The 26,184-nt window shown below is 39.7% G+C and overlaps 1 protein-coding gene across 3 annotated transcripts in view; it reads right to left on the bottom strand.

Annotated features, from left to right (window-relative positions):
* Kiaa1328 (KIAA1328 ortholog) overlaps window positions 1–26,184 on the bottom strand; it is a 290,749-nt gene that overhangs the window by 65,408 nt on the left and 199,157 nt on the right. For all 3 annotated transcript variants that reach the window (XM_031365156.1, XM_031365157.1, XM_031365158.1), the window contains one exon: window positions 3,464–3,645. In XM_031365156.1, the coding sequence (XP_031221016.1) occupies window positions 3,464–3,645 (182 nt within the window). The remainder of the gene's footprint in view (window positions 1–3,463; window positions 3,646–26,184) is intronic.

The raw sequence follows: 26,184 nt of genomic DNA, 5'->3' as shown, positions 1-26,184 counted from the left end.
AAGTAGAAGTAGTTATTAAAAGTTTCCCAACCAAAAAAAGCCCAGGACTAGATGGGTTTAGTGCAGAATTCTGTCAGACCTTCAAAGAAGATCTAATACCAATACTCTTCAACCTATTTCACAAAATAGAAACAGAAGGAACACTACTCAATTCATTCTGTGAAGTCATAGTTATGCTGCATATTCTCCCTTGGAGATGGAAAGGTTTCTGTCTAATCAGAAACTTGTCACAATTTTGTTTCATAGAGGACTTCATAAGAGAATTTTTTTCTACTTCTAACATGTTTAATATTCCAGAATAAATTTTAAAAACTGAAAAAAAAAAACCAAGAAAAAACTCCAAACTTTGCATCTCCATGTCTGATATGAAAATGCTCTTCAGATCTCCAACTCCTTTCAGCCTGGTTGACTGTAATACACTTCTTTTTCTTGGGTTGGTTCCATTTCCTGTTAGCAGCTTTTCTTTCCAAGTATCCCACGACTCTGACATTGCCAACATTTTAAAGTCTCCAGGTGAATTCAGGCTTCACCCCTGCCACATGCTCTAGGCTCAGTGGCTTTTCTTAGTCATGGAAGGATGTTTCATAACCCCTTTCTTTCTAGACTTCCATACAAGGACACCTCTGCCACATATCTGGCCTCAGCGGCTTTCCTTAGTAATAAAGGGAAATTCTATATTCCCTTTCTTCTATTCTTGACTCTAAAGCCAGAGCCATGTTGCTGAAGTTGCCAAGTTCTGCTGCTTGCTGTGGCTGGAACATGGCCTTCTTATTCTATTATATCTTCACCAGCTTTCTGTTTCAGATGATTTCCTTTACTGCCTAAGTTTGGCTTCCTGGAACTTGCTCTGTAGACTGACCTTGAATTCAAGCAATCACCATGACTTTGTCTCCCAAATGCTGGAATTAATGGTGTATACTATCATGCCTGGATCTACACTTTTCTTTAATTCCTTTAAGCTTAGTTAGGTGGGATCTTACCCTGAGGTCACTACTCCCTTAATTACATTTAATATCTTTAATCTGTTTACTTATTTGAACACAGGATTTAGTCATTCTATTTCCTGATACCTTTTTAATCCTTGAACCACACATTTTATATTTTCCTTGTTCAGTTTGTAAAAGGTATGCTCTTCATAAGAGTAAACTACAGGACAGAGTCTATTCTAGGCTGTTTTGAGATTTCCTTTTCCAATGTAATTATCTCAATTTCTCTTTTTTTATATTTTTTTTATTAGATGTTTTCTTTATTATCAATATCTCCTTTCCCAGGTTCCCCTCCAAAAAAACCAAAATAAACAAAAACTAAAACAATCCCCTGTTCCATCCCCCCCTCCCATCCCACCCTCTCCTGCTTACTGGCCCTGGCATTCCCCTACACTGGGGCATAGAACCTTCACAGGACCAAGGTCCTCTCCTCCCACTGATGACCGAATTGGCCATCCTCTGCTATACATATGCTCCTGGACCCATGAGTTCCCCCATGTGTACCCTTTAGTTGGAGTTTTAGTCACTGGGAGCTCTGAGGGTACTAGTTAGTTCCTATTGTTGTTCGTCCTAAGGGGCTGGGCTGGAAACCCTTCAGCTCCTTGGGTCCTTTCTCTAGCTCCTTCATTGGGGACCCTGTACTCAGTCTAATGGATGGCTGTGAGCCTCTACTTCTGTATTAGTCAGGTACTGTCAGAGCCTCTCATGAGACAGCTATATCAAGCTCCTGTCAGCCAGCACTTGCTGGCATAATAGTGTCTGGATTTGATGATTGAATATGGGAAGGATTCTCAGGAGGAACAGTCTCTGAATTGTCCTTCCTTTAGTCTCTGCTCCATAGCTAGTCTCTACAACTCCTTCCACGGGAATTTTGTTCCCCCTTTTAAGAAGGAACGAAGTATCCACACTTTCACCCTCGCCTCAGATAGACGAGAGCAAAACGTTGCGACATTCTTCAGCAAAATATCATAAGAATGATTTGTAGGAAACATTCTAAAATTCTTCCCTGAAACCTTTGAGCTAGGCTCCACAGTTCATACCACCCTCAGCACCACTGTCCTTCATATTCTTACTAGTATGGCCCATTAAGCAATGTTTAAATAGTTGAACTGTTTTCCTTTTTCAAAGTCCCCAAACCCACATTCCTCCAAATAAAAGCATCCTTAGGACTATCATAGCAATACTCCATTCCTTGGTACCAACTTCTAGCTTGGGTTTCATTGCTGTGAAGGGATATCATAAGTAAAGGAACTCTTATACAATAAAACATTTGATTGGGACTGGCTTACAGTTTCAGAGATTCAGTCCATCATCAACATGGGAGGAAGCATGGCAGCCTTCAGGCAGACATGTGTTGGAACAGGACCAATGCATCTATATCTTGATCCACAGGCAGAAAAGACTATGTCACATTGGCAAGACTTGAACATATGTGAGACCTCAAAGCCTGCCTCCACAGTGACACACTTCCTCCAACAAGTCCACACCTACTCCAACAGAGCCATGTCTCTGAACAGTGCCTTTCCTTACAGTCAAACATTAGAACACATGAGTCTACGGGGCTATTAACTATCCAAACCACCATACTCACAAGCTATTACCTAGGCAAATCTCCACACCCCCAGAACACAGCAATGCTGGCAGCAGTTGGCAAAAGCAAGGAAAGGCACATATAAAAATTTTCACAAATAAATAAGCTAATGTGAGAGTTATAGAAATTATGAACAGTAAGTTGGTTACCATTAGTAGGAGAAGAGCTTGCATGTTAGAAGAGGGCATGTAAGAAGAAATCAGAAGAATAGTCCAGAGGAGGGTGTGAGCAGAGATATCCTATTTCCTATACATCTGTCCACAGGAGGTTCATCCTTTCAAATCAGCCCTTAAGCCTGTTGGAATAGATAGACTGCACAGGAGTCACTTCAGAACCACTGGAAAACACACATCTCTTTCATGCATTACTTCAGTAATAGTTTACTTCCTTTTAGACCTATATAGAATGCTGGAAGTACTATCAGCACTTCAGAGAGTGCTGGCACTATTTGTTGAGTCTTGGGAGACAGGGTTTAGTTACAATGTGAAAGTTGCTCATGATCTCTCCTCCACAGTCCCTACATTATCAGTCAACTTTCTTTTCCAGGAGAAAAGAGTTGAACTTTATGTTCAACTTCTTATTTTATTACGCACTTTGAGAAAATCATTTGGTGTCTACAATCATACTTACTGCTCAATTCAGCTTTAAAAAGTAGGGCCAAACTGGACAACTTTTCATATCAGTACTCTGAGAGAAATAAATGTAGATGTGATTTGAGAATCCAGCAGCTGGGCCACCCACAGCTTTCCAGGCATATGTTTATCTGAAATGCCAACCGCAGCTCAGCATAGTGGAAATCACCTTCTGTTCACTGGCTTGCATACAGCAGCCCCCTTCCACCATCCTTAACAACTTCTCTCTCTGCTACTGTAGACACTACACTCACCTCTCTGGGCTCCGCATGCATCATTCTGTTGACATGTCCATCGGATGCCATTCTCCACATGTGACTGAAACTCAACAGTTTTCTTCTCCCTCCGGTTTTGCCCACTGTTTGGAGAGTCTGGGCACATTTTAAAGGATGATGAGGTTCCACGCAGCCATCCATCACATTTCGGCTTCAATAAACTGAAAGAGGAAGCATGAATGGGCTATGGAGGGCACAGGGAAATACACAGATCACATGCACATATTTGAAATTAGCATGAGTTGCAATAGAACTATGGCAGTAAGAATTGTTTTCTTATTTTAATTGATATATAATTTGAATATTTTTTTCTAAAGGTACATTTTGTATCTTGCTACAAAATTTTGGAGAACAAATTATTTTAATGATGTTAATCCTCAAACTGTACATTTGGAGTTTTGGAAATGAAACTTAGTTATCTAGGGCCAGTGTAGCAACTGCAGGCAAATAGTAGTTAAATATGATGGTAGGAAATATCTAAGTTAATTTTATGGTCTGAGATAGACGAGTAGGAGAAAGTAAAGCAATAAGGGATCAAAGACTATCAGAAAAGCAAAAGGGAATGAAGTTGTGTAAAATAAATAAAAAGCAAAGAAAATGAAGTGAAAACTTTTGGTGTGGTGTATGTGAGGAACGTGAGACAGAGCCTCAAGACAAAGAAGCGAGAGCACAAAGGCAGTGCATGATGGAACTACACTAAGCGACACAAATTTGGAATATGGTCACATGTGAGTCACTTTAGAAAACAGAGAAAAAAGAACAAAAACATCTTTACCTGTGTCAGGGATGGAGCAACCATCCATGGATGGCAGAGTCACCAAAGGATGGCAGGAGTGTGGACACACAATGACTTTGATTGGCATGTCAAAGCCTTACAGAAATAATGGTGGAAAACAATGGAGGAATGGAACACACTGAGATTCACACAAGGAGGCAGGCTTGTAAGAAAAATGCTGGCATACTTAGCAAATGTGACAGGGAGAAGGGCCTCTGTGTCATAAGCATTGTTCTCAAAAAAGTGCTAATTTTAGGAACTGATTCCTAGCCTGGTGGTGAATTTAAATTATCTAGAAAAGTTTTAGTAAGATGACTTACGGAGTCTCATGCATAGACCTGCCTGTTTCTTCCCTGCCTGTTTCTCTCTCTTGTTCTTTTTTTTAAAAATCATTTATTCACTTTATGTATATGAGCTCTCTAGCTGTCTTCAGACACGCCATAAGAGGACATCAGATCCCATTAAAGATGGTTGTGAGCCACCATGTGGTTGCTGGGAATTGTACTCAGGACCTTTGGAAGAGCAGTCAGTGCTCTCAACCACTGAGCCATCTCTCTTCTTTTTAAACTCCCCAGGGCTTCTGTAATCTTGGCTGTTCTCCTTTTCACCAGAATTCTAAACTCTAAAGAAAAGCTGCATCTACACGAGTAAGGTGTTAATTGATAAATAATCTTTTCTTTTCCCTTCCCTTCTCTTGGTTTTCCTTTAGATTTACAAACCCACACACCTAGTGAGCTCCAGACTTCATCAAATTATGTGATGGTCCTTCTTAGTTCTTTGTACTATGCTTCAACTACAAAGCATCTAAGTTGGTATGCAGCTTAACTTGCAGGGATCTGTTGAAAGGACTGCGGGGGCTAGTCCTAGGCAGCCAGAATCTACTTTAGTGTCCACCACAGAAACATAGGAAAGAAGACATACACCCTGGACAACCATCACATGGGCACTGCCAGAGCCATGTTGCTGAAGTTGCCAAGTTCTGCTGCTTGCTGTGGCTGGAACATGGCCACCAGGGCTGTAAGATGGGGAATTAAATCTCTCATTTCCACATAAAAAAATCTTAGAAAACTCAGTTATATTTAGAAGCGAAAAATATAGTGGCTGACTCAAGAGTTCAAAGAATGAACCAAACTAGCAGAAGAATGAGTTGGTAAACTTGAAGATAGGTCATGCAAAATTATACAGCCAGAAGAGAAAATAGTGCTGCTTCTAGAAGACATGGGTTATTACGTGAAAATCTTAGTGCTAAGCATGGAGTATCTTCCCATCAGTTATTGGTCAAGGAGGTCTCCAAAATGCAGCCTATTGCCATTGCTGTTGGTTGCTCCTTATTACTGGATGGTAAGATCCTATTGCTGAAGACACTGAGGGGCCCAAGGGCTTTTTCCAGTCCCACACTCTCCTTACAGCTTCCCCTCCTGCCTGGACAAATTCCATTCTCCACCCACAGGAATATTCTTGAGTAAAAAATTTTAAGAATGTACTGACTGATAGTCACCTAACACTATGGAAAGTTCCTGGTAGAGTTCAAATGCATGTCATACTTGCTAGACAATAGATCTAAAGGTCAATATGCTTTGCCAATAAATTTGAACTGTAACCTTGTTGATATAGCCTATGCCTCTAAGAAGTATTAAAACTGCTCGTAATAGCCACTGGGGAGGAGGGGGGAGGGGGAGGGAGGGTTGCCTTCTAGTCATTCTCCTTGAGGAACTAGTTGAAGGTCAAGACCACAACCTCTGGCTTTTTCATCCAGATGCATCTTGGTGTCTCACTCCAGGGCATCTCGAAGTAAGTACCACTGACCTAGGGTTGGGGTCTTACAACACCACTTATTTTGATTGCAGGATATGAAGAAATTGTATTAATATGAATTAGGAAACATGCCCCATAGGCTCAGTTATCAGCTGACAGTGCTGTTTCGGGAGGTGACATAGTCTTTCTAAAGACAGTATATCACTGAGGGAGGGCCATGTACATTTATAGAGTCACTGCTTTCAGTTTGCTCTCTCTGCTTCATGCTTGTGGTTGAATATGTCATTTCTCAGCTTCTTGACCTGGGCACCTGCTGCCATGCCAACGCTGCCATTCTGAGCTCTCCCCCTAGAACTTTCATTTATGAAAAAATTAAATCATATATATATATATATATTATGATCATCTCTATCCTCTCCTCCCCACCTCCAACTTCCTTCATGTTCTAATAGCCTCCCCTAATTTCATGTCATTGTTTTGGTATTCTACTAAGTCTAGTTAGTGCTGCCCATATGTGCACAGATGTGCAGTTATCCACTAGAGCATGGGAAAACTACCATGGCTGTATCTTCAGAAAAGGATTATCTCTCTCTCCAGCTACTTACTGTCAATAGATTCCAAGTTGGGAATGAGGACTGGGGATCTTTTACTCATCTATACTGATGTTGAGTTCAGCATGGCCATGGTGGGGACAGAATGACATGGTTCTTGCCCCTGGAACAGGGCCAGCAGACATAGGCCTCCAGGAGTGTGGGTGGCTGCCGAGGGCATAAGGCTTGTTTGTATAATAATGTACATGTTTTACATTCCTCCTTTAAGGAATGTCCTCCTGAAATTAGAAAGCATGATTCCTGAAGGCGATGGTGTGACTAATGTCTTAGCAAAATGGTAAAGGATGGGAGCCTCAAGACAGCCCTTAAGGCTGTGGAAAAGAACTCTCAAGAACATAATTCAAAAATATATAATTTCTCAACTATGTAAAAAAATAAGGATGCAATATGAATTATATGAGGGGCCTCATGAATCAGAAGAAACAGAGGCAGCTGCACTGTGAGCCAGCTTGCCAGAAAGATACTAAGGAAGGAAATAAGGAGATTTAGGGAGTAGTGATTGCAAGAGATCTACCCAGATAAGTGTTTTTGTTTATGCTTACAAAGGCGGACAAATTCCAGAGTTCAGGATCACCTTGGGGCAGAGCAAGGTTAGGCAGAGCAAGGTTAGGCCCAGGTGTGGTAGATATGATAATTTCAGTACTGGGTCACACTTTGATAGCTTAGCATCTGTGGTTAACAGAGGCAAGCAGATCTCTGAATTCTTTTGCAATGTTAAAAGAAAATGTGAGCCTGCTGTTCCCAAAAAATTAAGGGCTGAGGCCAGAGAATGCTGATTCACAGGATAATCAAGGAAGCCTGGAGTAAATGACTGGATGATATGTAAAATAAGAGATTGGGTTTAGGATCTGCAGGAGATGAGCTATCCAGAGAACTGTTTAGGCTACCAAGAGAGAACTGCTTGGACAACTGACAGGAGCAGAGAAAGCTGACTAGAGAGAGAGCTGTCTGGAAATCTCCAGAGAAAGCAATCAGACCAAGAGAAAGCAGATGAGAGAGAGAAAGAATGCAGAGAGAAAGCAGGCTGGAAAGCTGTCTCCAAGAGCACACAAGCCCCCCACTAGCTTGGGCCCATGATTTGCATCATTTGTTTTTGCTGCTCCTAGACACCCCTTCCTCAGAGCCCCTCTCCAAGCCAAGGCTGGTGCTTGGCTTGCTGGAATTCTGGCATGTCTTGGGTGGGTGACCATGGCTGCTGTGTTCATTCTTGAGATAATCAGGTCAAGTCTAGAAGACGACTTTGGTTTGTTTTTACAGCACTCATGTCCATCTTGCAGCTCTCACACCTTCCCTGCCTCTTCTTTCAGAACAGTCCCTGAGTGTTGCTGGTTAATAAAGATGACTCCCATTGAGGCTTGAGCATGCAGTCCCTTAGTCTCAGCACTTTCTAGTTATGCATCTCTCTATTGACTGCTGTCCACTGCTCAAAGAGGCTTTTCTGACTGTGGCTGGGAGCTGCCCAGGTCTTAGTGCTAGAAGCTAGGCTCAAAGGTTTATCAGGCAGTCAAGTAGTTATATGAACTACTTAATGAATGAGCCGACAGGCAGCTTCAGGAGAGATATGTAGTCTGTAATTAAAACTAGGTGGAAATTTTAGAACTGAAAATTATAGTAGCTGACGTAAATATCTGGAGATGAAAGCATAAATGTTAAATAGATTTTATAACAGAATAAATAGAAATACTTAGTTTGGAAAATAGAAAAAATTTTCTGAAGGAAATCAAGCAGATTCTCTGGGATTTTAAAGACAACCCAAAGTTGTCTATGAATATACTGAAATATTAAAGAATTCACTAGAATGGGGCAGAACAAACAACTCAAAAATTTGCCCTAAAAGTAATGTCAAAAAAGGTTCTAAACTTGATTTAAAAAAACAAACAAACAAACAATTTTGACTTAATTGTGGCCCTCTGGAGGCTATAGACCACTGGCCTGAAAGGACAAAGGGAGTAGAGGGGGGTGGGAGGTGGACAGCAGGGTTCAGACAGCTATGAGCATCCAGCTTCAGTGAGGCAGCTCAACCTTATTCAGGGTAAACAAGGAGTATGTATATAGATCTTGGGGAGTACATAGGTATTTCCAGAGTAGATACACAATTGGCTAGGACAGGAATACTGCATTTACCTGCCAGGCAGGTTCTTATGGGAACAGAAAGTTAAGCCTGTAATCTGACAGTAGGCCACCTGACTTTCCTCAGAGGTCTTTTGGGTTACAGGCAGTGATGTGTTTATAAAAGCATAAAGACAGAGGGGTTATGTCCTATGGGGGTGTGGTGAGGTGTGGGGGAAGGAGATGTCTCAGTGGGCCCCTGACAAGGCATCCCTTCTTCCTGAGGGACCAGCCACATGGAGGTATAGTATAGAGTAGAGATTATTCAGGGCATGGGGAGGGGAGTTAAGAGGGTAGTAGAGGCAGAGAAAGGCAGAGAGAGAGAGGGAGAGAAAGGGGGGTAGGGAGGAAGAGAAAGGGAGAGAAGAGGACAGCTATTCACATGTGGAGAGGGGGAAGGGAGGAGGGAAGGGCTAGGAGACAGAGCAGGAGCAAGAGAACAAGTGAACAAGAGAGGGAGGAGGGAGCAAGCAGCCCCTTTTATAATGGGGTGGAGCATACCTGGTTGTTGCCAGGTAACTGTGGGGGTGGAGTTTAGACCAAATGCTAACAGGCAGGAAAGACTGATTGATCAAAACATAATACCTAATTATCATATTATCTTAAGATGGAAAGACTGAGTGGGACTTATGAAATGACTCATGCAGCACCTGCAGGAAGCCCTGTGAGGGTTATCCTCTACATGAGGTCAGGGTCTTGTGCTTAGAGACACTTTCATAAGATCAGGCAGAGAGAGGAAGCCCCCTTAGAAAGGGAGTTCTCCATATTGTGCCACGCTTGGAGACCTTCTCTGGACACAGTGGACTGCAACTTTAATAGCAGGGCCTTCCTACCCTTAATAGTTAAATTGAGTCAAAGCAAAGATAAAAGAATCCTTCGACTCAAGAAATGTGTTAGTTACATGCAGAAGAATGGTATTACATATGACCTACTAACATCAAAACAGTAATGGCTAGAAGATAAGAAGGATATCTCTACAATGCTGAAAGCTGACAAATCTGTCACCTCAGAGTTTACTTCTTATAAAATGTCCCTCAAAAAGAAGAAATAATATTTTAAAATTAAAAGTGGAAATTTTGTTTCCAGAACACCTGCATTACAAGAAATAACAGGATGTTTTTCAAGTTGCAGGAAAATGACACCAGATGGAAATTTGGATCTATAAAGAGAATGAGGAGCATCAGAAATAGTACATGTGTAAATAAATATAAAAGGCTGAAAATTTTAAAAATTTCTTTAAAGTATAGGAGTCCTCAAAGCCAAACTGATAACACTATTCTGTCAAGCTTACAGGTACTTAGATACCATATATATGTATGTATGTGTATATGTGTGTGTGTGTGTGTGTGTGTGTGTGTATGACAGTACCAAAGGTAATAATGGGGAATTGACTGTACCAATAGAACAAGAAATATCCTACTGTCTACACAAAGCGGCACCACATTCCTGCCACACAGTTTACTCTAAGTTAGGGAGGCATTTGGAACTGGTTACAAAAACTATCAAAAGGAACAGCTGGGGGAGTTAACAGAAAAAGTATTATCTTTTTTTTTTTCCTTTAAAAGGGTAAGAAAAAGAAAACAAGCTGGGCTTGGAGGTTCATGTCTGTAAACTCAGCACTAGGGATGGTAAGGAAGGAAGGATGATCTTCATGTGTTCCAGTCCAGCCTGTGCTACGGAGTAAGATGATGTTTCCAAACAGAAAAGGGATGGAATGAGCAGGCCCCTTCCTCATCAACATCAGCTTGACTTTAAACATATTATGGACACAAATTAGCTTTTGTTCATCTATTGTGTGGGAGGTTGTTTGGACATTATCTTTGCAGGGCTGGAGATCAAACCCTGAGCCTTACACAGGCAGGCAAGTCCTGTATCAATAACCAACTGGTAACCTTTAGCAAAAGAAAAGTTAGTTTTCTCTGTGGGGAGCCGCAGCTGCCACCCAATATATATATTGAACACCTGGTCTCCGGCCAGAGCAGAGAGCATTGATAAACAAGCCCTTAGTTGGAAAAGCTGCGTGCCTCCAGATTATGATGCAAGCTGGCATGATTTTCCCGCAGCCTGTTATGCTTTGCCATGTAGCTGATGATGATTGTGACCAGGGAAAGTATTTAACCCACAAGGGCTGGGGGCTGGGAGATAGTAAGTAAGATATAGAGATTAGGAGTAAGTATGTAGAGAAATAATAGTGAGTAAGTATGTATAGATAGGAGTAAGTATGTAGATATAGAAGTAAGATGTATGTAAGAATAGGAGTAAGTAAGATGTAAAGATAGAAATAAGATGTAAAGATAGAAGTAAGATGTAAGAATAAGAATAGTAGTAAGTAAGATGTATGTAGTAAGATGTAGGGAATAGGAGTAAGTAGAAAATAGGAGTAAGTAAGAAGAAAGTAGAAAGATATAACTAGTAAGATGTAAGAAGAAGATATAGAAAAATATAAAAGAAGCTAGCTAGAGAAGAAGTAAAAATAAAGGTTCCTGAATAAAACCTGCTTGGAGAAGAGCTCATTGTTGCCTCCTTATTTCCGCTGGACGGAAAAAGGCACCCAACATTTCTCCAGTGGAGTTTCACTGGGTTAGAAACCACACTTAACAGCAGGCCCCATGTCCAGTATTACAAAGCCAACAGGAAATGAACTCAACTGTATTTTTGGAGGTATATCTCATTGCTTTACCTGTGCATTTTAAAAACAAAACCTTACAAGCCTTTTGCTTATATATTATTGTTTCCGATTTTATTCTTAGGGTTTTCTGTGTGTGAATGTGTCTCTGTGTCTGTATGTGATATTTTTGCTTTTGCTTTAGCTTTTTTATTCATTTTTTCTAGTCATATATCAGAATATATATGAAAAAATCTATTTTCAATTAAAAATAAAATGTAAATTTAAAAAATATCAGAGCACACAAAAATCATAAGGATACATTCATCTAAGACAATGCTTTCAAAACAGATGTAATAAAACCTGTTATGACTCAAGACTAGAGAAATTCACATTCTATCCTGGGACTTTAGTCTTCCATTATTATCAGTTGATAAGAAAAATAAGACAAAACTTTAATAGACTATGAAAGAACAAACCCATCAGTCTCCAGTCAGCATGTGCAGATCACTGCACTCAATAGCACAATGAACATTTTTAGAAAGGCACATGCAATGTTGCCCAATACATACTATATTGGCCTCCAGAATAAACTTCAGTATATTTCAAACAATTTAAAGCTAATAGAATATGGAACTTAACCATAATGGAGTTAAACCAAGATAAAAGTCTACATGTCATAAAAATGTGTTAAGTATTTAACATAGTTCTAAATAATCTACAGGCTGAAAAAAATAAAACAAAACTGGAGAGAAGCTGGTATTAAAATATGAAAAATACCTGGGTCCACCTGGGGCACACCTAAGAGCTGTAAATTGCTCTTGGTTCCCTGCTCTCCATTTTCAGTCCCACAACTCTGCTTGCATTTCTTGAGGCCTGAAGGTTCCAGGGAACCCCACTCTTAAGCCCTTGCCTGCTAAGTCTCCTTGTGACATACCAAAGAACGGTGCCTGATCCCTGCTCTCTATTTTTCAACCTACACCTCTGCCTGCATTTCCTGAGGAAAGCTTGCACCAGGGGCAAACCGATGAGATGCTCCCCAAACCTCAACACACCTCCAACTCCTTTCCTACCAAGTTCCCCTAAAGCATATCCAACAAGGGAGAAACAGCACCCTGTCCCCTGTACTCTACTTTTGGCCTACAACTCTGTCACATTCCCAGAGGTCTGCTAGAGATAACCAGATGGCTAAACTCCAGTGTAAGAACACAATCAAAAAGAGCTAGGGCAATATGGCACCACCAGAGCCCAGCTATCCTGCTACAGCAAGTCCTGGATGTATTAACACAGCTAAAGTACAAAAAAATGACCTTAAATCCAACCTTATAAAGATGATAAAGTCTTTAAAGAGGAAATGAATAATTTCCACTAAAGAAAAATAGGAAAATACAATCAAAGTGGTGAAGAAAATGAATAAAACTGTTTGACACCTGAAAATAGAAACAGAAGCAATAAAGAAAACACAAACTAAGGGAATCCTCGAAATGAAAAACCTAGGTAAAAGAACAGGAACTACAGATATAAACATCAACAACATAAGAGATGGGAGAGGGACTCTCTGGCATAGAAAATACACTAGAAGGAATTGACACAACAGTCAAAGAAGATTTCCATAAACTAAAGAAAGAGATGCCTATAAATATACAAGAAGCTTACAGAACACCAAATTGATTGGACCATAACAGAAAATCATCCTGCCACATAATAATCAGCCACTAACATCAAAATAACAAGAATTAATAATCATTGCACTTGAATATCTCTCAATATCAACAAACTCAATTCTTCAGTAAAAAGACAGACTATCAGATTGGATGTGAAAACAGGATCCATCATTCTGCTGCATATAAGACACACACCTCAACTTCAAAGTAAAGGGCTAGGAAAAAAATTCCAAGCAAATGGACTAGAATTGCAAGCTAGAATAGCCATTCTAATATCTAATAAAATAGACTTTCAACCAAAATTAACCAGAAGAGATGGAGAAGGACACTTCATATTAATTAAAAGGAACATCCATCAAGATGACTTCTTAAGTTTGAATAGCTATGCCCAAATGCAAGGGAGCTACATTTCTTTTTTTTTGGTTTTTTGAGACAGGGTTTCTCTGTATAGCCCTGGCTGTCCTGGAACTCACTCTGTAGACTAGGCTGGCCTCAAACTCAGAAATCCACCTGCCTCTCCCTCCCAAGTGCTGGGATTAAAGGTGTGCACCACCACGCCCGGCTGGGAACTACATTTCTAAAAGAAACATTACTAAAGCTTATTAAATCACACATTGAACCCCACCCTTTAATAGTGAGAGACATTAACACCAATGGACAGATTATCCAGGCAGAAACTAATGGAAATTATGACTCAAATGGACTTAACAGATACCTACAGAACATTTCACCCTAACACAGAAGAATATACCTTTTTCTCAATACCTCATAGAATCTCTTCCAAAACTGATCATATACTTGGTCACAATACAGATACAAGAAAGCTGAAATACCCCTGTATCTTATTAGACTGCCATGGTTAAACAACAACAGAAGGAACAGAAAGCCACAAACTCATGGAAACCAAACAACACTCTACTCAATGACCACTGGGATAAGGAAAGAATAAAGAAAGTAAGGACTTATTAGGATTCAATGAAAATGAAGGCACAACCTATCCAAACTTATGAAACACAATGAAAGCAGTGCTAAAAGAAAAGTTCATAATACTAAGGGCCTTCATAAAGAGATCCCACACTAGCAACTTAACAGCACACCTGAAAGGTCTAGAACAAAAAGAAGCAAACACAGCCAAGAGGAGTAGACTGCAGGAAATAATCAAACTGGGGGCTGAAATTCCTAAAGTACAAAGAAAGAGAATAATACAAAGAATCAATAAAACCAAGAGCTGGTTCTTTGAGAAAAATCAACAAGATAGACAAACCTTTAGCCAAACTAAGTAAAAGGCAGAGAGATAGTCTCCAAATTAACAAAATCAGAAATGAAAAGGGATGCATAACAGAAACTGAAGAAATTCGAAGAATCATTATACATTACTTGAAAAGCCTGTACTTCATAAAATCGGAAAATATAGACAAAAGTGGATGATTTTCTAGACAGACACCACTTACCAAAGTGAAATCAAGATCAGGTACACTATCCCAACAGTCCTATAGGCCCCAAGGAAAAAGACACAGTCAGTAAAAGTCTCCCAATCAAAACAAACAAACAAAAAACAATGCCCAGGGACAGAATGTCTTAGCATTGAATTCTACCAAACTTTCAAAGAAGAGCTACTATCAATACTCCTTAAACTATTCCACAAAATAGATACAGAAAGAACACTGCCAAACTGATTTTATGAGGTCACAGTTATCCTGATACCAAAACCACATAAAAACTCAACAAAGAAAGAGAATTTCAGACCAATTTCTCTTATGAACACTGATGCAAAAATAAAATACTTGCAAACTGAATCCAAGAACACATCGAAAACATGATTCCCCATGATCAAGTAGGCTTCATCCCAGGGATGCACGGATGTTTCAGTACATGAAAATCCATCAATGTAATCCACTATATAAACAAACTGAAAAAAAAATCCCATGATTATATTATTAGACACTGAAAAAAAATGGATAAAATCATGTTAAAGGTATTAGAGAAATCAGGAATATATAGCACATACCTAAGCATAATCAAAGCAATATACAGCAAGCCAACATGAAACTAAATGGAGAGAAACTTAAAGCATTTCCACTAAAATCAGGGATGAAACAAAGCTGCCTATCCTCTTCTTACATCTGACAGAGGACTAATATCCAAAATATATAAAGAACGCAAGAAGATAGATACCGACAACCCAAGTAACCCAATTAAAACCTGGGGTATTCACTGATAAGTGAGTAATAGGCAAAAAGTGTGGAATACTCAGGATACAACTCAAGGACCACATGAAGCTCAAGAGGAAGGAAGGCCAAAAAATAGATGCTAAAGTCCTACTTAGAAGGGGAAAAAAATAATCAAGGGAAGTAGAGGGTAGGAGGGGGAGCACCCTCATAGAAGTGGGGTAAGTGGGGGATGGCATAGAGGGTTTGCAGAGGGGAAACTGGGGAAGGGGATAACATTTGAAATGTAAATAATAAAAAAGTCTGGAACAGAGTTAAACAGAATTCTCAACAGAGGAATCTCGAATGGCCAAAAACTACTTAAAGAAATGCTCAAAGTACTTAGTCACTAGGGTAATGCAAATCCAGACAAATCTGAGGTTCCATCTTACACCCATCAGAATGTCTAAGATCAAAACCTCAAGAGATAGCATATGCTGGCGAGGATATGGAGCAAGGAGAACATTCCTTCATTGCTGGTGGGAGTGCAAACTTGTACAACCACTTTGGAAATCAATTTGGTGGTTTCTCAGACAACTGGGAATAGTTGTACCTCAAGACCCAGCTATATGACTCCTGGGCATATACCCAAAAGATGCTCCACTATCCCATGAGGACCCTTGCTCAAGTATGTCCATAGCAACTCTATTCATAATAGCCAGAAACTAGAAACAACCTAGATGTCCTTCTACTGAAGAATGAGTAAAGAGATTATGGTAGGTACATCTACACAGTGGGATACTATTCAGCTATTAAAAACAAAGACATCATGAATTTTGCAAGCCAAAGGATAGATCTTGATAGTATCATCCTGAGTGAAGTAACCCAGTCCAAAAAGAACATGCATAGTATGTACTCATTTATAAGAGGCAGATGGAGGGAGGGAACTGGACGGGAGAGGGGATGTTGAAGGGAAAGGGGGAGGGTTCAGGATCAGGTGAGTGGACGGACAGGAGGGATGTTCAAATGGTTGTGAGAATGAATGGAAATATGCAACTGACAGGTGTGGGAAGGAGGAGGGCATCTACAGGAACATACAGAGACATGGGATAAAAGGAACACCCAAGAATCAATGTAGATGTTCTTAGCTGTGACTCACGGTATTGAGTATATGAAACCTGAAGAGGCCACCTTCCATATCTAGACAGGAACCCCAGTGGAGTGGTAGTGACACCAACCCACCCAAAATACTTTCCACCCAAAATTTATCCTGTATAGAAGTAATGCAGGGACTGGGGATAGAACAGAGACTGAGGGGATGGCCAATCAATAACTGGCTCAACTTGAAACCCACCCCATGGACAATTCCTGACACTATTAATGATATTTTGTTATGCTTGTGGACAGGAGTCTAGCATGGCTGTTCTCTGAGAGACTCCACCTAGCAGCTGACTCAGACAGATGCAGACACCCATAGCCAAACAGTGATTGGAGCTTGGGGACTCTTGTGGAAGAATAAAGGAAGGATTGCAGTGCCTAGGGGGATAGGAACTCCACAGGAAGACCAACAGTGTCAACTAACCTGGAGCCTTCTGAACCACCAACCAAAGAACATACACAGGCTGAACCTAGGCCTCCCTGTACATATATAGCAAATGTACAGCTCGGTCTTCACCTTGGTCCTGTATGTGGGAAATGTCCTTCTAGTTGGGCTGCCTTGTCTGGCCTCAGTGAGAGAGGATGTGCCTAGCTTCACAGAGACTTGATGTGCCAGGGTATAGGGATACCTCGAGGAGAAGGGGTGGGGGAAAAAGGGGAAAGACTGTGGGAGGGGGTGACTCGGGGGGGGGCAGCGAGAGAGATGTAAAGTGAATTAGCTAAATAAATAAATAAATAAATAAATAAATAAATGAAAAAAAAAAAAGCTCAATTTTCACAATGTAAGAAGATATAGGAAAACAGAAATAGTCCTAGGCCTAGAAAACCTGTAATCAAGGTCAAAGATATTTTTACAATGGAAACTGCCAAAATAGCTTCACTGATGAATTTTGTCATGTGTAAGGAAAAATATTAGTAGTCTTACATTAAAGACACTTCTCAATAGATTTTGTGTGATTATATGAAATAAAAATCTTGTAGAGTTTGATAAAAGGGTATTACTAAGTCATAGTTCATATGAACATATGATACACAAATTCTCAACAAAATATTAACAAAGCAAACTCTGAAACATATGAAGTGTAACAACACAACGACCAAGTGAGTTCTGCAAAATACAATGTTAACTTGATATTTCCAAATAATGGTGACTACATTACAACTAAGAAGAATGGTGACCATAGGAGAATAAAGGAGAATAATCACACGAGTCTATCACATGTGCCAAAGCACTGGACAAAAGTTAGCAAACAGGGATGTAAGGAACAAGTCCGGTCTGGTGAAGGGCTTACTGCGCTGTGGCACCCAAGGGTCATGTGTCAGCAATTTGGTTCCTCCAGTAATGGTACCAGAAATTTTCAAGAAGTGAGAACTACTAATTTGAGATCCTCAAATCAACTGCAGTTTGTTCCAGGAATGGATTACAGTATCTTGCTTCTTTGGCTTTCTGGTTTGCAGTGTGATTTCTCCTTCCTTCAGGCATTTATATGCTATGGGGCCTTGCTAGACCACTGCTGTGTTGTGTGGACTTTTAGTCTGCAGAACTTGAGCTCAAAAAAACCAAACCAAACCAAACCAAACAAAGACAAAAAGCAAACTGGTTTCTTATGTAGTTTGCCTGCTTCAGATATGTGTTACAGTTACAATAAAAAGGCTCGATATAGGATATCTATATTTAATGGACTTATTAATGACATATTTAATGGCTTTTCCTTAAGATTGGGAACAATGTAAGAATTTCTTCTCCATTTACTTCCATTTTACTCCATATTATATTAGAAGTCTAAACAAAGAAATAAAGTAAAAACAAACAACAATAGAAATAAAGCTTGTAGCTGGGCAGTGGTGGCACATGCCTTTAATCCCAGCACTTGGGAGGCAGAGGCAGGCAGATTTCTGAGTTTGAGGCCAGCCTGGTGGCCTGGAACTCAGAGTGAGTTCCAGGACAGCCAGGGCTACACAGAGAAACCCTGTTTCGAAAAAACAAAAACAAAACAAAACACAAATAAAGCTTGTAAAGGCATAAATATTTATGCACAACATGACTGTGAATTTGAATATGGTAATGAGTTTACAAATCAGAATAAATATTGGCACAATATATGCACTTAACAAATTGTGTAAGATAACCCAAACACAGATAACAAAAGAACACATGGTATGCATTCTCTGATAAGTGGATATTAGGCTAGAACATCAGAATATACAAAGTACAAACCACAAACCATAAGAAACTCAAGAAGAAGGAAGACCAAAGTGTGGATACTTCATTTCTTCTTAAAAGTGGGAATAAAATATCCATGGATGGAGTTATAGAGACTAACTATTGAGAAGAGACTGAAGGAAGGACAATCCAGAGACTGTTCCACCTGAGAATCCTTCCCATATTCAATCATCAAATCTAGACACTATTGTGGATGCCAGCAAGTGCTGGCTGACAGGAGCCTGATATAGCTGTCTCCTGAGAGGCTCTGACAGTATCTGACTAATACAGAAGTAGAGGCTTACAGCCATCCATTAGACTGAGTACAGGGTCCCCAATGAAGGAGCTAGAGAAAAGACCCAAGGAGCTGAAGGCTTTGCAGCCCCTTAGGACGAACAACAATAGGAACTAACTAGTACCCTCAGAGCTCCCAGGGACTAAAACTCTAACCAAAGAGTACACATGGGGGGTACTCATGGCTCCAGTAGCATGTGTATAGCAGAGGATGGCTAAGTCTGTCATCAATGGGAGGAGAGGACCTTGGCCCTGTGAAGGTTCTATGCCCCAGTGTAGGGGAATGCCAGGGCCAGTAAGCAGGAGGGGCTGATATGGTGAGCAGGGGGAAAGGGGAGGGAACAGCGAATTGTTTTAGTTTTTGTTTTATTTTATTTTATTTTTTTGGAGGGGATCCTGGGAAAGAAGATACTGTAAATAAAGAAAACGTCTAATAAAAAAAACCAAATTGTGGTATACAACACAGATATTTAAAAATGAGTATTTTTAAAAATTCTACCAGTAAATTCAATGAAAAACATATATGTAATATCATTATAATGAATTAATGAATTAACTTGAAAGGTTTAAATAAATATAGAGATAACATGTTTTCACCATTTTGAGTCAATATTATAAAGTCAATATTTTGAGTATGTTAGTTATCCTCGATGAATCAAATAAAAATCAAATTCAATTTCCTCAACAGAAATTGATAAGCTTAGTATAAGTGGTAAGATACCAAGGCTGACATCAGAATGGGCATACTGATCAACACTACTCTCTGTACATGTATGTATGGGTATTCAGTGGACATCAGAATGGGCATAGTGATCAACACTGCTCTCTGTACATGTATGTATGGGTATTCAGTGGACTTCTGATACTGCATTACATAGTTTTATGAAGAAAAAAGTTCCGTAAATAACCCTTAAATAACTGGGTATTGCAGGATTTTCTCTGTCCAATCACATTAGGGCAGTGGCAGGCCTGTGATTGGACAGGAAAAGGGAGGGAGAGCTAGGAGTCTGGGGGACAGAGAGCTTGATCACAGGAGAGAGGAGGGAGAAGAACGAGAATGCAGGCAGACATGGTGTTATCTAAAGGTTAGAATAACTGGGTTAAAGCTTTGTCATTATCAACTGGCTCTGAAATTATTGTATTGGTATCTTGTAAATGTGATATTATTACTATATAAGTCTAACTAGTTAGCTATAAGTTTAAGAGTCTTAATTATACTGGGTTATTAGGTGTTAAGATGGCTAATCAGGGGTGCATGGGGCAATGCCTGGCAGCGAGAGGAACATGCACCCCCCGCCCCAGAGACAGCCTCGCAGGGCATGAGAGTTGGTGGGCCAAGAGACCATGTGAGTGAGATCATCTGGCACAGGGGTTAGCTCCAGAGGGTTGGCGGCAGCAGCGGCAGGAGTGAGAGAATATGGCCTGGCCCTGCTGAGAGTAGGTGGGTTTTTGTTTGTTTGTTTGTTTTTTGTTTTGTTTTGTTTTGAGATAGGGTTTCTCTATGTAGCCCTGGCTGTCCTGGAACTCACTCTGTAGATCAGGCTGGCCTCGAACTCAGAAATCCACCTGCCTCTGCCTCCCAAGTGCTGGGATTAAAGGCGTGCGCCACCAACACCCAGTGGCGGCGAGTTCTTTTTTTTTAATATTTCCTGCAACACTGGGTATCAGCATAAAGAAAGATGCTTGAGAGTTACCTCAGAACTGAGTTACTGAGCCTTGAGACTTACCTCAGAACACAAACATACACTCAGACCCAATATTCTAAATCGACTATGACTTACATGAAAGGTACGCATCTACAACTCTTACTGAAGAATATCATCTTTATTAAGATACCAGTTCCAAGTAAATAAAAAAGTAATTTAAGCACTAGGAAAGATATTCACAATGCACATTTTGGAAGGAGGTTAAAATATAGGAGCTAAAATATCCAAAAATCTCTATGTTCAGCAATCAGTTATTTATCTGATTGAAACTAGTTATAAGAGTTGAGTAGATACTATGCTAGAAAAGACATATAAATTGCCAATGTGCAGTATCCAAAGATGTTTGTCATTCCTTAGAGTACTTTATATTAAAACCACAATGATAGGTTATTTCACAAAACCCGTGAAACAGTTAAAAGGAAACTGATAAAATCAGCCTTTGAAGTGACTTGGAGTGGCTGGAGCTCTGATTCTTTTCTAGGGAGAGTGTTCTGCAGATGGTCCCTAACTAATGATGGTTCAACCTGCACCTTTTCAACTGTGGAGTACTATAGTTATATGGATTCAGTAGAAATATACTTCAAATTTTGAATTCTAATTTTCCTAAAGCTAGCAACACGTAGTGCTGTTATCTAGGATGTTCTGCTTGCTGATAGCCATGAGATCATGAAGAGCCTCAACTGAGGACTACAATGTACTATGCTATAAGTACATTTTTTGACTTATAAATTTTCAACTTATAATGGGCTTACTGAGAGGGTTTGCTGTGTTATATACAACTTTAAAAGGGAACTATAATATTATAGTGACTCTAGTTCTAGATGATGATTTAATACAAAAAGAAATGGCCCAGTTGTTAAGAGCACTGACTGATCTTGCCTATAATCTATGCTGGGTTCCTAGTACCCATATCACTCAGCTCACAATTGTCTATAACTCCAGTTATAGGGGATCTGACATTTTCTTCTGGCCTTCAGAGGCATCTATGTGCAACTAGTGCACAAAAATGGTGTACAAAAGTTCATGCAGAGCCAGGCGGTGGTGGCGCACACCTTTAATCCCAGCACTTAGGAGGCAGAGAAAGGCGGATTTCTGAGTTCGAGGCCAGCTTGGTCTACAGAGTGAGTTCCAGGACAGCCAGGGCTATACAGAGAAACCCTGTCTCGAAAAAACAAAACAAAACAAAACAAAACACACACAAGAAAAAAGAAAGAGAAAGAAACACGCAATAAAGTATTTATAGTCCTCAAACTTTGGGAATAAATGCATACATATTTATATAATTTTATTTATTTGAATATTTAGACCATGTAATACAATTTGAATTGATAGCAATAAGACTGCTGGTGTTTTGGGACTGAGACTAAAAGGAATGTAATGAAAAACGAAACACAAGACTTTTTGGTGTGATGGGTGTCAGTTACGCAATATATACATTAGTGTTTTCTGGACTTGACATGGCTGTTACACACATAAATTCAAGTGTCTGTTGTCTGCTCAAGACCTGCACAAGATCAGGCCAGTCAAAATACCAGTATAGATAAAATATGAACTCTTATCTGAGAAGTGACTAGCAGTTAATGGCTTAATAACTTCTCAGAGAAGGGAGAGTGGCCCTTACTCCCATGGATGACTTGATACCCTTGATATGTTGGAAGCTCTATGTGAGCTCAGTGGATTAAAAGCAGAGGATATTAAGGTAGGAAGGAGACCTGATGGGGGAGTGCTACTAAGAGTTAGGAGGGGAACAGGAGGTATAGAAGATCAAAACATGTGAAATACATATGTGAAATTCTCAAAGACTAAATAAAAATTACATTTAAGGATTTATAGGCAGAAAATAAGTCACAGGAAAGGTCATCCAAAGATTGCCCCACCTGGGGATCTATCCCGTATACAGTCAACAAACCCAGACACTATTGCGGATGCCAAAACGAGCATGCTGACAGGAGCCTGATATAGCTGTTTCATGAGAAGCTCGGCCAGAGCGTGACAAATACAGAGGCGGATGTTTGCAGCCAACCATTGGACTGAGCATGGGGTCCCCAATGGGATCTAAAATGGAGGAGTTAGAAAAAGGCCTGAAGGAGCTGAAGGGGTTTGCAATCTCATAGAAAGAACAATAATATAAACCAACCAGACCCTTCAGAGATCCCAGGGACTAAGCCACCAATCAAGGAGTACACATGGAGGGACCCATGGCTCCAGCTGCATATGTAGCAGAGGATGGCCTTGTCAGACATCAATGGGAGGAGAAGGCTCCATACCCCAGGGTAGAATTCAAAGGCAGGGAGGCGGGAGTGGGTGTGGGTGGGGAACACCCTCATAGAAGCAGGGGGAGGAGGGATGGGATAAGGGGTCTTGGGAGGGTAACCAGGAAAGGGAACAACATTTGAAATGTAAATAAAGAAAATATCCAATTAAAAAAGGAAAAAAAAAAAAAAGAAAGAAAATAAGTCCCTAAAGGAGTCTGAGATATACAAACGTCACCATCAGATGTTGTTTCCCAAAGCTCACTGACTAAGCTAACTGTGTAGGCAGGCACTGCACACATGCTCTGCACCATGGTCCATGCATAAGTCAGAAGCTAGTTGTCAGCTAACTGTATTTGTTACTATTTTTACAGTCCAGATGAACTATGTACAGAATTCACTGAAGAGGTATGATGTTTAAAGACACAGGGTAGAATTATTAGGTACGGCATCTATTGAAGCAATTAAATTGATGGAGAATGATCAGATGAAAATATTAGAAGAAATTAAAGCTACAATATTTAGAATTGCTATATCTTAGTCTCCCTCAATTTACTAAGATTTTACTAAGTCATAAGATACTACTGAACAGGAAGCTGAGAAACCCTACTTTGCAGTGGAGAAAGGTAAACATACCATAGCATGCTGAAGTTTCTTTCTCTTTTGCCCATGTCTCATGTCGCAATAGTCTGCTCTTGAATGAGAAATTTTAAATGTCATTCAGGACCAATTGAAAACCACTTGTATTTGCATTCCTTAAAAAGCAGAAAAACATTAACCTTTTGTTTTATTGAATTTAAATGCCAAGGAAATGCTGATGCAGTCTTGGGAGACTGAAATACTTTTATAAGGAAGAATAGATGTCATTTATTAACAAAGAACAATTACTTGATAGGATGCCTTCTGACAAAAAGCAGATTGGTATTCTCATCATAGAAAAGGCATTATGAAAAAAAAAATCTAGCCTAGACCTCTGAGACTTGAATAATTTAAAGCTGCATTTGGTGCAATTTGAATTTTTCTTTAGGGAGGCAAAGTTAAATACCTTTAATTTGTTCTAATTATTTCAAATTTGCAAGTTAATTATGGCTGATCATTAAATAACAAAAAGGACTATCGTCTCCATAGAGTTTTACCTCCTACCCTCTGCATTACTTAAGCTAGATTTTAGTATGCATGAATTAACTTTCTAAATAATCACACGGTTTGACTAAATGGCTCAGTAAAATGAGCTCTGATCCTCAGAATAAGCATTAATGGACATTAGAAATGCTACTGGGACTCATGTTACTTACATTCTAAGTATTTTTAATGGAGCCTTATTTACTAATCTTTATGTACTGCTCAAGTTAGAATGCCATATAGATACATTATTCTGCTTTACTGGAGAAAAAGTCCAATCTTGGTGACAATAAAAACAAATGTCCATTTAACGCCAACTAAATTCATGTTGAAATTTATGCAGGAATGTGATGATAGGATTTCACTTGTTCTTGCTGTTCATCTCAGTAAATCAGTCTAGGCCAGACGGGCTGCTCACTATGTAAAAAGAGTTACTGATATATTACATGACTCAGACCAGCAAAGGGAGACTCAGTAGCCAACCCTAGTGGAATACTTATAGTCCATCCATTGCCTTGAAAGAAACACATGCTGATGTTTTCTGCTTTCCACCTTGTAGGTACCACTTCTAAGTATACTGGCAAACAGTAAACATGAAGCCAGATATCACATAACCAAACGGCCTAGAAATTTTCTTAAAAAGTTTCTCTAACTATCCTAGATATATTGTCACATCATGTGATTGAATAAAATATTTTGAGACCAAAAAAATCTGCAGAATCAAACTTAATGAAATGTTCCATATGTTCAGATATCTGCTTTTCTACCCCAGAACCATCAAGGTAAGTATCATTTTCATAAATCCAGCACATTAAATCAGAAAGCCTACTGTATGTTGGCTCTGTATTCAGGCATGGAAACACATGCTGGAATAACTATCTTTGAATATTTATGATTAAACAAGGAGTAATAGGTAGGTAAATACATATACAGTTTATTATGGTATTAGAATAATAATGTAAGTAAAATATCACATGGAGGAGAAAACAGTAATAGGAAACCTTGAAGAAGCGTGGAAAAGAAAGAAGAGATTGAAGTAACAGAGGTTCTGAGGAGAAGTGGTTAATTTACTATGGCATGATCCCTTGGGCCCATTATATAGCACTTCTCTGGAAAATTTATGTAATAGGCTGGGGAGATGGGCTCAGCTACAAGCATTTGCTGCTCTTCCAGAGGACTTAGGTTTGATTCCCAGCACCCACATGGGAGATCTGACATTCTGTTTTGGCTTTCACAGGGACCAGGCAAACATGTAGCATATAGACTATGAAGACAAAACATCCATGTATATGAAAGTTAAAAAGAAAAGGATTTATTCCAGATCCCTTCTAGGTATAATAATCATGTCTGGACAATAGGCATATTAGAGGTCCTACAGACGAAGCTGAGACATGCACTGTGTACTCAGGAAAGAAAGGAGTGTGACTTTAGGAGCAGCTAGGGAAGTTTGGTAGTTGAGAGTGTTTAGCTATTTGTAAGTTTTGGCAGATATTTCTTAACTTGTCTTGGCCTCAAAGACATCTCATCTAAAAAGAGATGAATTATTCATTATCAACTCATTTTGCCATCATTATTACATTAGGCAACATTGAAAATATTTAGAGAAGTCTCTGATTCATAGTAAATGCTCACTAAACATTCACTGACTGGTTGAATAGATGGATACTATGATTACTGAGATTATAGAAGGATGAGTAGACCATTTTTCATGTAGAGATTATGTGTTATAGAGATGCTTAATTTGAAGGATCTGTAAATGACTCATGATAGACCATGCTGTTACACAGTTGTGGACAGGGTTATATTTCAGGAAGGAAGAAGATGGACCGACCATGAGACAAAGACTGCAGAGTAACTGGCACATAAATATGATCTAAGGTTATAAGAATGAGCTCAGAAGATGGAACATCTTTCTGTATGGATGGGTTTGATCTGTTAAGATTTTTATATCTATGTTCATTAAAGATAGAAGTTTGTAGTTTATTGGTTTTAAAAAATCAGGTTAGCTATGTCACTTGCTATTGGAAAGTCATGTAATACGACACTGGAGCAACAGCTCAGTTGGTAACGTGCTTGTTTTGTAACCACAGGGACCTGGAATGAATCTCAAGAATCAATGTAAAAGAAGACAGGCATAGTAGTGCACATTTATATGGTCTCTATATCCATGCACCTACATGTTGGGTTATGGGGGTGTCTGGCGTTTGCTCAGGGCTCAGGCTGGTCAGGAGGCGGGATGCAGGAGTTTTGACTGAAGCTGCTGGGCACTGCTCTGGGTGTCCAGGAGCGCAGTCTGAGG

This window comes from Mastomys coucha, unplaced genomic scaffold (assembly GCF_008632895.1).
Source record: "Mastomys coucha isolate ucsf_1 unplaced genomic scaffold, UCSF_Mcou_1 pScaffold13, whole genome shotgun sequence".
In the NCBI taxonomy this organism is placed as follows: domain Eukaryota; kingdom Metazoa; phylum Chordata; class Mammalia; order Rodentia; family Muridae; genus Mastomys; species Mastomys coucha.
The sequence above is the reverse complement of the archived record's forward strand: the minus strand, read 5'-3'. Positions and strand labels throughout refer to the sequence as shown.